The sequence below is a fragment of the Protomyctophum bolini genome (assembly GCF_963924005.1).
Source record: "Protomyctophum bolini genome assembly, chromosome: 21".
Lineage (NCBI taxonomy): Eukaryota > Metazoa > Chordata > Actinopteri > Myctophiformes > Myctophidae > Protomyctophum > Protomyctophum bolini.
Window position 1 is genome coordinate 697,688 of NC_137882.1, and position 12,988 is coordinate 710,675.

The 12,988-nt window shown below is 42.4% G+C and overlaps 1 protein-coding gene across 1 annotated transcript in view; it reads left to right on the forward strand.

Moving 5' to 3' along the window:
• tfr1b (transferrin receptor 1b) overlaps positions 1-12,988 on the forward strand; it is a gene marked incomplete at its 3' end in the record, with an annotated part of 50,803 nt that overhangs the window by 9,103 nt on the left and 28,712 nt on the right. Inside the window, exons 6-9 of the mRNA XM_080793253.1 lie at positions 2,054-2,138; positions 3,742-3,864; positions 8,744-8,839; positions 10,867-11,006. Coding sequence (XP_080649379.1) covers positions 2,054-2,138; positions 3,742-3,864; positions 8,744-8,839; positions 10,867-11,006 — 444 coding nt within the window. The remainder of the gene's footprint in view (positions 1-2,053; positions 2,139-3,741; positions 3,865-8,743; positions 8,840-10,866; positions 11,007-12,988) is intronic.

Below are 12,988 nucleotides of genomic sequence, written 5' to 3' on the forward strand. Positions count from 1 at the left end.
TATAATCTCCTAGTGTGTGTTGGAAGGAAACTATATAGAACTGTCTTAACCCATTCTGACCTGAGATCAGATTCATACGAGGTTTCCACTGGACACACACTGGTCTGATGAACCCATTCTGACCTGAGATCAGATTCTAGAAAAATGTCAGTCGTTCTTCGATTTTTCAAAAATAGCAGACCTACAAGCTCGTATCGCGCCACTCGGTGGCGCGATATGAGCTTGTAGATCTGCTATTTTTCAATAGGTAAAGCATAACATGATGCCAACACCAAAATGGGTGCCCGGTCAGAATGGGTTAAAGTGTACAATGGAGGGCGACACAAGTTAACACCTCTGAAGTTCAGAACGCTTGGGGCGATGCGCCGTGAGCTTGTGGATCGTCTGTTTTTTCGGCACACGAGTCGACACCGTTGAACCACAAAGTGAAATCTGGCAGAACGAACGTTCACACATCAATGCCTGCCAGGCTGTCAAGTCTCAACAATATCATCACTGGTTGGCTTGTTGTTGTGTTTTCAGAACGTCGTTGTTTAACGGTTGTGAGTGACTCAACAGTGACTCATCTCACGCTGATAGTAAGCAGCGCGCCATCATGTGGGTTGTGAAAGTGGCACCTCCAGGGTCCTCCGTATGGAAGAACAACTATTAAAACAGCTACCTCTAATGTTCTCATTGTTAAAATAAAATGCTAGTATTTACGTGACTTGTAACCTAAACAAAAACATAGTTTTCAACTGGGAAAGGAAACGTCGCAAGTATAGAAAGTAAAAAGAATCACACCCATGTGAAATGCACTCTCATCATCATAAATGTCCATTTACTGCTTTTTATATAGAAATTAAATCATGTTTCTGTTTCTGTTTCTCATTTGGCCCCTTGGGAAAAATAATTGCCCACCCCTGGCTTATAGAGTAATGTCTTGCAGAGAAACAGCGAGTTGAGAACACAGGCTTGAAAAGGTTCACTTCTGTGGTCTCTAAAATTACACCTAGCTACATGTTTAAGCATTTATATCATATTTACATGTCTTCTGTGGTCTCCAACATTACACCTAGCTACATGTTTAAGCATAACGTAACAAAGTGAAAACCCAAAGCCGGGACTCTTTTCTTTCTATTCTAGACCGCTGCCGTGGGTAGTAGAAAGTAGGCCAGCGTGCGTGCAAGCGTGCGTGCGTGCGTGCGTACATGCCATGTTTCTGGGGAATTATGCCCAAAGTTTCCACCTTCTATTTCAGGTGGCCCAAAGTAGGCCAACACAACAGGCCGCTGCTTTTTAGGTGTGTGTTGAGGGAACTACAGACTCACTCCCAATCTAAACTATGGACTGAACGTCCCATTGCAGTCAGAACTACAGACTCACTCCCAATCTAAACTATGGACTGAACGTCCCACTGCAGTCAGAACTACAGACTCACTCCCAATCTAAACTATGGACTGAACGTCCCATTGCAGTCAGAACTACAGACTCACTCCCAATCTAAACTATGGACTGAACGTCCCATTGCAGTCAGAACTACAGACTCACTCCCAATCTAAACTATGGAATGAACTTCCCACTGCAGTCAGAACTACAGACTCACTCCCAATCTAAACTATGGACTGAACGTCCCACTGCAGTCAGAACTACAGACTCACTCCCAATCTAAACTATGGACTGAACTTCCCACTGCAGTCAGAACTACAGACTCACTCCCAATCTAGACTATGGAATGAACTTCCCATTGCAGTCAGAACTACAGACTCACTCCAAATCTAAACTATGGACTGAACTTCCCATTGCAGTCAGAACTACAGACTCACTCCCAATCTAGACTATGGAATGAACTTCCCACTGCAGTCAGAACTACAGACTCACTCCCAATCTAGACTATAGAATGAACTTCCCACTGCAGTCAGAACTACAGACTCACTCCCAATCTAAACTATGGAATGAACTTCCCATTGTTTAATCAGTACAGGGTACAGTAAACATAATGTAATCAGTACTCCTCTCTGATTGGTCAGTCGTTAACGTGTCCATCTTCTGTATCTCCTCTCTGATTTGGCAGCCGGCGTCCGAACCGTGTCCTGATTGGCTCCCAGGTGCTACAGCCCAAGGGTTACCTGGCCTATAGCGCGACAGGAACCGTGGAGGTGAGTCTGCTCATTAACCTATTAAAACTGGCTTATGGCCAGACTAATTAACAGTGGACTGTGCCTTTAATCTGCCTGCACTATCCATATGTTTAATTAACAGTGGACTGTGCCTTTAATCTATACTGCACTATTCACATGTTTAATTAACAGTGGACTGTGCCTTTAATCTGCCTGCACTATCCATATGTTTAATTAACAGTGGACTGTGCCTTTAATCTACCTGCACTATCCATATGTTTAATTAACAGTGGACTGTGCCTTTAATCTATACCTGCACTATTCACATGTTTAATTAAAGGCGCAGTGAAACGGAAATGGTGAACAACTTGAAAATGGTGTTTCCACATGAAACACCGGTCTGAAGTTTCTGAACCAATCAGAGTGTCGCATCCCTTCAGGCGATGGGACGGTAGCTAGGGACGGTGGCTAATGCTATGCGCAACAGCGTGGTGTTGTTTGTTTATAAATCAGACGGTCGCCCAGCACAACCAGTTTACTGTTATGTGGCTTATTTCTACCCTATAATGTTTTCAGAAACATATTTTAGCGTGATGATTAAGTTGAAACCGAGTAATACACTGTCTGAATGTTATCTTGAATGGAAATAAAAACGGAGTAATCTGTAATCAGAAGCAGCTGTGTTGCACGGATGCGCAGACATGGGGAATTAAACGGGTGAGCTTCATTTTTATTGGCTTTTATCGATGTGTATCTCTACACGTCATCACGCAGCACGTTTTCGTTTTAATAAATAAATAATACAATCGTTTTTATGGACCTTTGATATAAAAACACACAGAAATGAGAATTTTCCCATTTTTTTGGCATCCATTGTTAGGTATGCCCATATGATGACCACGGATATGGTCTAAAAGTGTGAAAAACTTATTTTTCATTTCACTGCGCCTTTAACAGTGGATTGTGCCTTTAATCTACCTGCACTATTCATATATTTAATTTACAGTGGATTGTGCCTTTAATCTGCCTGCACTATTCATATGATTAATTCGTCATTTTAATGCCAATAGAAAGATCTGTGACATACACACTACATCTCATTTTAACACGGCAATCCTATAGTATTATACCCAGTCCTGAGGGTGGCGGTAACGTCACCATTATGTCCGAAATTTTGACCAAATAGAGCGAATCTGGCGATGTCACTTCCGGTTTAACGAACCATAACATCCGGTACTAGCTTTGGACTGCGCAGCACTATATCAGCACTATATCAGATGTCCGGGATGCTAAGCGATCATCGTTGATTTTAACAACCAAGTCAAATTACGCTCCGATCAAGCCCAAAATATCGCATTTTGTCGCAGCGATGCACATAAAGACCGTGATCGACCGTGCACGTGCGGATTTCGGCCAGTTTTAAGGTAGATTACATCGGCCGTTAGCCAAACACGCTCAAAGTTGCTACATTTTGTTATATATTGAGCTCCCGATTACAGGGGAGCTTAATAAGGGGGTTAAGACCTGGAAGGCATCGCTGTCACCTGTGTGTGTGTGTGTGTGTGTGTGTGTGTGTGTGTGTGTGTGTGTGTGTGTGTGTGTGTGTGTGTGTGTGTGTGTGTGTGTGTGTGTGTGCGCGCAGGGTAAGGTAGTGTACGGTAACTATGGGCGACCAGAAGACATGGCGGTTCTTCAGGAGAACAATGTGGAGCTGAAAGGCTGTGTGATGCTGCTACGCGCCGGACTCCTCCCCTTTTCACAGAAGGTAGGACTCCTCCCCTTTTCACAGAAGGTAGGACTCCTCCCCTTTTCACAGAAGGTAGGACTCCTCCCCTTTTCACAGAAGGTAGGACTCCTCCCCTTTTCACAGAAGGTAGGACTCCTCCCCTTTTCACAGAAGGTAGGACTCCTCCCCTTTTCACAGAAGGTAGGTGTGTGTGTGTGTCTGTCCCACATTGTGACTGACAGGCATCAGTGTTCACATTGAGACCCTGTCTGTCCCACATTGTGACTGACAGGCATCAGTGTTCACATTGAGACCCTGTCTGTCCCACATTGTGACTGACAGGCGTCAGTGTTCACATCGAGACCCTGTCTGTCCCACATTGTGACTGACAGGCGTCAGTGTTCACATTGAGACCCTGTCTGTCCCACATTGTGACTGACAGGCGTCAGTGTTCACAGGCGTCAGTGTTCACATTGAGACCCTGTCTGTCCAACATTGTGACTGACAGGCGTCAGTGTTCACATTGAGACCCTGTCTGTCCCACATTGTGACTGACAGGCATCAGTGTTCACATTGAGACCCTGTCTGTCCCACATTGTGACTGACAGGCGTCAGTGTTCACATTGAGACCCTGTCTGTCCCACATTGTGACTGACAGGCGTCAGTGTTCACATGGAGACCCTGTCTGTCCCACATTGTGACTGACAGACATCAGGGTTCACATTAATAGTTGTCTTTCTGTTGTAAAGATCTCTCTCTCTCTCTCTCTCTCTCTTTTCCTGCTAGAAGTGTTTTTAAGCCTATTAAAATAACATGATGAATGTCTCCTATAGGCTACCGTACCCAGTCAGCCACACCCCCAAAAAACGAGCACAATTAGCCTTTTGTAAAACAAAGCGTGAGAGTCCAGAGAGGTTTCATAACACGATGACAGTCAACGTTAGGCCTTTGTGGTGGAAAATGACGTCAAGGCTTTTAACAGAACTTAATAATACGTTGCAAACCCCGTCCCGCCCCTCCCTCCGCCCAGCTCGTCATAGAACAACAACACAGGTGATAATTAATTCTGTTTGGTTCTGGTCATCCTGGAGCCGCTATTGGAGTCTTAGGGTCGATTCATACTCCTATTTTAGAGCCGAATAAAAGTCGGTTCGGCGCTGTAGAGCCTACAATGTGACGTCATTTGAGGTTTGGGGGGGGGGAGGGTACCGTCCTAAAGTCGGCTCTTCGGTGCTCCTGAAATTTTCTGACGAGCCGAAATCATTTCGGCACTACAGCGCCGAAACAGGAGTATGAATCGGCCCTTAGGAGACTTTCTCAGAGGATGAAAAAAAACCTCTGATCATTTGATTAAAACCCATTTTGGTCGGGAACACATTTTGGTGTTAGCATCATGTCGTGCTTTAGCTATTGAAAAATAGCAGATCTACAAGCTCATAGCTAGTCTTGCCACCATGTCTGTCTCTGTACAATCTGAGAATCCCATCGTCAAATATTCGGGAAAACAGCGCCTCCGCTGTTGTTCCTCGAAATTAGACTCTGGGGGCAACGTCTGTTTAGAATTTCGATCAACCGGAAAAGGCCCTTGCTTTTCCGCCGAGTTCCACTACTACCGCTGTGTCGCACTGTTTTCATTCCTACTTTCAACCATTCCTTTGCGGAACAAAACATGGATGTAACGGAGGAGGAAAAGTTGCTGTTCTACACAATGTTGAACATATCAAACCGCTTCAGCACATTTGTTTGAAATATTTAATCGATCGACGAGATGTTTTATTATGTTTACCTACTGGTTTTGGAAAAAGCCTCGTATATCAAGCTTGGCCAACGGTGTGTTCCCTACTTTCCGAAGCCTTTCCAGAGAGATGGCTAAAGGACGCTATCGTTTTTGTTATATGCCCACTCATTTCTATAATGGAAGAGCAAGTGAAAATGTTGACGGAGCGAGGCATTTCTGCAGCATATGCTGGGCAGAATGCATCTACAGACTCTGAAAACATGCCGTTTATTAACATTTAATCATAATAATGCTAGAAAATACAATTTAACCATGTGTACTACTACTTATGCATGTTGCATCATGGCATGCAGAAAAACAGCCAGCTTTAAACTCACGAGTCACAATGCATCTCAGTGCTAGTATTGTGACCTTATAGATCACCCATTTTGATCAAGTGCTGAGTATTTAAGGGATTAGTGTCTAAAATAAAATACACTGAATGTACTTTTAGTACTGTCAAACGATGGACCCAACCATCCATTAAATCAAGTTTATTATAAATATGCAACACAATTTGAAATTTAGACAAATGTAGCTAATGTAAGAGGATTTATATTCATTGATTACACTAGATAATGGGTCCTTGTTGACCTGTAAAACGTAATGGACCCCTTCTCAAAGTTTAAAGCAAAAATATAGATAATACCACGTCTGAAAGGCTTTGTATCCTAATGTGATTTGTGAAACAGTGTGAAAAGGAGCCCCCGCGGTTTCCAAATCAATTCACTTTCAGATTGAACACTAAACCAAAGCTTTTATAACTTTAATTTGTACTGCAAAATACATTTGTTTTACGTCCGTTATATTTGTACGTCACGGACTGTTCTGAAGTTGCTTAAATAAAGGGGTAATTTGTTGGGAAACGTAAATATTAGCACACAACACAATTAACGCATTTGATTGAAGTTAATTACACTTAATCATAACCAACGCTTTTATTCATACTTTGTACTGTACACAGTTTACATTACATTTAGTTTGACGGAGTTTACACTTATTTGTTCAACATAGGACAACATTAGATAGCACTTCCCCGTTTTTTTGAGGTGAGATGGAGATGCAGTTGCACAACGCTTATGTCTAGCATTGTTTCGGTCATACAGTTATTTGACCGAATCGCCAACCTTTTCCAAAATGTCTTTGGTGCGCGAATATTTCATCAACAATTGTTTGCAGCTTAAGCAAATCGATTTCAGTGGATCGTCTGCAACAACAGGTTCTTCGGTTATAGCTTCCAAACTAGTCTCCAATCCCTGATTTGTGAATAAATTAAATACTTGTCCTTTTACTCCATACTTTAAATAATCTCCACAAACTCTACATACATTCGTAATAGGTTTATTTGGTGTTGTTTGTTGACCAGAGGAAGCCATGTTCAATAATAATGGAAGCGTGTAGGTTTGCTTCCAGTGGGACGAAATGTCCTCGCTGCACACACATGTAAATCCCGCCCACTAAATGTGATTGGGTGATTGCGCGGCTGACTTCCTGAACTACAGCGTCCATACTTGTAGGCCAGTGATACGTTTCTTTCTACTGCTTGCCGACAGACTAGTTGACGCGAGGCAACAGTCTGTCTTGAGAGACTAGTCTCTGTATCACAAAGAGTCACATGTAATGTTCAGAAATGTTCATAAAACAGCCAGTGTCCTCCTTACTGTGGTGCAATACTGCCATCTTCAGGAACTAGTCGGTTACTGTTCATTGTGGGGAAACTCAAAACGAAGATGAAGATTTAAACATTACAATTATGTTGGTTTTTAGTTGCGTTTTTTTCCACTGTTGTTTTTATTGTGGTTTTGTGTACTATACTGCATTCTAATAATAATAATAATAATAATAATAATAATAATACAAAATGTATATATACCGGTACTACAACATTTGTATAGCACCTTTCATGACATGAAATGCAGCTCAAAGTGCGTTACAGAGCAATGGAGAAACATTACAATAATAGCAGTAATGCAATACAGTGAGGACATGAATGACAAGGAATTTAAAAGATCAACTAAAAGCAAGAGTGTAGAAGTAGGTCTTGAGCTGTGCTCTAAAAATGTCATGTAGGTTGGAAGGTTAGTTTAGTTTGAGTTAAAACTCCCTGATATTTAGTTCTACTGGATCTCTTCTCCACTAGTCCCTCCCTGACATTTAGTTCTACTGGATCTCTTCTCCACTAGTCCCTCCCTGACATTTAGTTCTACTGGATCTCTTCTCCACTAGTCCCTCCCTGACATTTAGTTCTACTGGATCTCTTCTCCACTAGTCCCTCCCTGACATTTAGTTCTACTGGATCTCTTCTCCACTAGTCCCTCCCTGACATTTAGTTCTACTGGATCTCTTCTCCACTAGTCCCTCCCTGACATTTAGTTCTACTGGATCTCTTCTCCACTAGTCCCTCCCTGACATTTAGTTCTACTGGATCTCTTCTCCACTAGTCCCTCCCTGACATTTAGTTCTACTGGATCTCTTCTCCACTAGTCCCTCCCTGACATTTAGTTCTACTGGATCTCTTCTCCACTAGTCCCTCCCTGACATTTAGTTCTACTGGATCTCTTCTCCACTAGTCCCTCCCTGACAGACATTTAGTTCTACTGGATCTCTTCTCCACTAGTCCCTCCCTGACATTTAGTTCTACTGGATCTCTTCTCCACTAGTCCCTCCCTGACATTTAGTTCTACTGGATCTCTTCTCCACTAGTCCCTCCCTGACATTTAGTTCTACTGGATCTCTTCTCCACTAGTCCCTCCCTGACATTTAGTTCTACTGGATCTCTTCTCCACTGGTCCCTCCCTGACATGTTAGTCTGGTTTTTATTTGTTGACAAAATTGTCAATAGATTTAGTCTTAGTTTTAGTCATCATAGCTTAGTTTTCATTTAGTTCTCATCAGTGAAAACGGGTATATTGACTGTCGTTTTCCATCATTATCAAGTTTTAGTCAACGTTAACCCTTCATTGGATGTTGTTTTAGTCGACATTAACATTCATTTGATGTTGTTTTGGTCAACGTTAACCCTTCATTGGATGTTTTTTAGTCAACGTTAACCCTTCATTGGATGTTGTTTTAGTCGACATTAACTCTTCATTGGATGTTGTTTTAGTCGACATTAACTCTGATTGGATGTTCTCCTGTCAGGTGTTCAACGCTGCTGAGATGGAGGCGTCTGCTGTCCTCATCTACCCAGACCCTCAGGACTACAACTACCAGAGTACCACTGAGCTCTACGGCCACGTGAGTAACCTCACAGGACTACAACTGTCCTCTGGGAGTTGTAGTCCGGAGGACATAGTTGTAGTAACTGGACTACAACTATGTCTTCTGGACTACAACTATGTCCTCTGGACTACAACTATGTCCTCTGGACTACAACTATGTCCTCTAGACTACAACTATGTCCTCTAGACTACAACTATGTCCTCTAGACTACAACTATGTCCTCTAGACTACAACTATGTCCTCTAGACTACAACTATGTCCTCTAGACTACAACTATGTCCTCTAGACTACAACTATGTCCTCTGGACTACAACTATGTCCTCTAGACTACAACTATGTCCTCTGGACTACAACTATGTCCTCTAGACTACAACTATGTCCTCTGGACTACAACTATGTCCTCTAGACTACAACTATGTACTCTGGACTACAACTATGTCCTCTAGACTACAACTATGTCCTCTAGACTACAACTATGTCCTCTGGACTACAACTATGTCCTCTAGACTACAACTATGTCCTCTAGACTACAACTATGTCCTCTGGACTACAACTATGTCCTCTAGACTACAACTATGTCCTCTAGACTACAACTATGTCCTCTGGACTACAACTCCCAGAGTACCACTGAACTCTACAGCCATGTAAAGTATTTATTTGTTTACTTAAAGCCAAATTCCAATACCGCAACTTTCACTCCCCTCGCGTCCTCCCCTCGCTCCTTAGCTCCGCCCCCAGCGAGGAGGAGAGGAGTCGATGCGAGGACAGAGATTCTCCTCTAGAATCGGAACGCACTACGGCTGTCATTTCAAAGCGACGGCACATTCCGCCATCACTTATTATGACGTGTATCAATTCAGTTCAATTCAATTCAAAGGGCTTTATTGGCATGGGGAAAACATACGTTTACATTGACACAGCTGGATCACTGGAACTCCGAACCCAGAGCCGTACCGTCACCATTCTGTGCATGTAACCGAGGCCAATGTGTATGTATTGGTAACATGTGCAAGGCAAGGCTATTTATTCCTGAAATAGTGAATAAGCGCCAGGATGAGCACACTTTTATATTATATGATTGTGAAGGGAGTTCCTGACCTGCCCGCAGCCCGCGTTCCTTTTGGCTCGTATAACCCATTCTGACCTGAGATCAGATTCATACGAGGTTTCCACGGGACACACACTGGTCTGATGAACCCATTCTGACCTGAGATCAGATTCTAAAAATGTCAGTCGTTCTTCGAATTTTTCAAAAATAGCAGACCTACAAGCTCATATCGCGCCACCGAGTGGCGCGATATGAGCTTGTAGATCTGCTATTTTTCAATAGCTAAAGCATAACATGATGCTGACACCAAAATGGGTGCCCGGTCAGAATGGGATAAATCACCCCCCCCTCCTGACCGTCGGTCCTCCGACGGTCTTTGCAAATAACGCACACTATAACAGGAATTAGGTTTAGTCTCTCTGACTCACATATACATAAATACATTGTTGTCACCGTCATTCATAGCAGTCTGTGCATTCAGGCATGCACAGAGAGAAATTAACTATAGCTTTTGAGGTGCGCACAATATAGCCTAATATATATATATATAGCCTACTTTTATCAAGCTGGAATGACCCCGAGTGAGCGAGATTTTGGGTATTGTAATTTGGCTCATGAATGAAGGCTTGAACTCTGTGGTGTTTTGTTGTAAAACTCAAAAGGAGTTCAGCTGAAACCAATAATGTGTCAATGGTTCCCCAAAACGCCTTTATTTATACGGGTCACGGAAGTAACTGCGTGTGTGCGTGTGCGTGTGCGTGCGTGCGTGCGCGTGTGTGTGTGTGTGCGTGTGCGTGCGTGCGTGCGCGTGTGCGCGCGCGTGTGTGTGTGTGTGTGTGTGTGTGCGTGTGTGTGCGTGCGTGTGTGTGTGTGTTTGTGTGTGTGCGTGCGTGCGTGTGTGTGTGTGTGTGTGTGTGTGTGTGTGCGTGTGCGTGCGCGCGTGTGTGTGTGTGTGCGTGCGTGCGTGCATGCGTGTGTGTGTGTGTGTGTGCAGGTGCACCTGGGTTCCGGGGACCCCTACACTCCAGGCTTCCCGTCCTTCAACCACACCCAGTTCCCCCCCACCCGCTCCTCTGGGCTGCCCTCCATCCCCGCCCAAACCATCACGGCCCAGATGGCCCACACCCTCCTGATGTAAGACACACACACACACACACACACACACACACACACACACACACACACAGGGAGAGGCTCCAGATGTCTCGCATCGAGTGCTGAATCACTGCAGCGCGCTGAAAGCCTCCCGTGTTGAAGCAGCTAGCAAGCCTAGCATGGAAGCTAACGTTAAATGTTGTTGTAGCCCCATGTCCACATACAATTTACAATTTACAATTTACAATTTAGGCATTTAGCAGACGCTCTTAATCCAGAGCGACTTACATTAAGCAAGAACAAAAGCATGGGAATACATCACATAAAGACATTTATCATGAAACATGCGTAGCTAAGAAAGTAACAGTGGAATATCTATAATGAAACTATACATATAAGCTATACATCTATACTACTATGCTACACATATGTACTATGACGTGCTATGACTACTAGAATTGCTATCTAAGGGGGTGGGGTAAGTGCTATGGGCCATGATGGAGTCTGAAAAGGTGGGTTTTCAGACTACGGCGGAAGATTGGGAGTGATGCTGCAGTTCTGACTGCAATGGGAAGTGCATTCCACAGTTTTGGAGCCAGAAGGGAGAAGAGTTTGGGACGTGTGGAGCGTTGTCCCGGCGTTTTTAGTGAGGGTACTTCCAGCTTCCCTGCGTTGGCTGATCTGAGTGAGCGGGAGGGTTTGTAGGGTTCGATCATACTTGCAAGATATGGGGGAGCCATACCTTTGGTTGCTTTGAATGCCAGCATCAGAGTTTTGTATTCTGTTCATTCACATGGAACCTTTCCCTCCGCTATAGAACAAAACCTTTTATCCGCTATAGAACAAAACCTTTTATCTGCTATAGAACAAAACCTTTTATCCTCTATAGAACAAAACCTTTTATCCTCTATAGAACAAAACCTTTTATCCGCTATAGAACAAAACCTTTTATCTGCTATAGAACAAAATCTTTTATCTGCTATAGAACAAAACCTTTTATCCTCTATAGAACAAAACCTTTTATCTGCTATAGAACAAAACCTTTTATCTGCTATAGAACAAAACCTTTTATCCGCTATAGAACAAAACCTTTTATCCGCTATAGAACAAAACCTTTTATCTGCTATAGAACAAAACCTTTTATCTGCTATAGAACAAAACCTTTTATCCTCTATAGAACAAAACCTTTTATCCTCTATAGAACAAAACCTTTTATCTGCTATAGAACAAAACCTTTTATCTGCTATAGAACAAAACCTTTTATCTGCTATAGAACAAAACCTTTTATCTGCTATAGAACAAAACCTTTTATCTGCTATAGAACAAAACCTTTTATCCTCTATAGAACAAAACCTTTTATCTGCTATAGAACAAAACCTTTTATCTGCTATAGAACAAAACCTTTTATCCTCTATATAACAAAACCTTTTATCCGCTATAGAACAAAACCTTTTATCTGCTATAGAACAAAACCTTTTATCCTCTATAGAACAAAACCTTTTATCCTCTATAGAACAAAACCTTTTATCTGCTATAGAACAAAACCTTTTATCCGCTATAGAACAAAACCTTTTATCCGCTATAGAACAAAACCTTTTATCCGCTATAGAACAAAACCTTTTATCTGCTATAGAACAAAACCTTTTATCCTCTATAGAACAAAACCTTTTATCTGCTATAGAACAAAACCTTTTATCTGCTATAGAACAAAACCTTTTATCCTCTATATAACAAAACCTTTTATCTGCTATAGAACAAAACCTTTCCCTCCGCTATAGAACAAAACCTTTTATCCTCTATAGAACAAAACCTTTTATCTGCTATAGAACAAAACCTTTTATCCTCTATAGAACAAAACCTTTTATCCGCTATAGAACAAAACCTTTTATCTGCTATAGAACAAAACCTTTTATCTGCTATAGAACAAAACCTTTTATCTGCTATAGAACAAAACCTTTTATCCGCTATAGAACAAAACCTTTTATCCGCTATAGAACAAAACCTTTTATCTGCTATAGAAC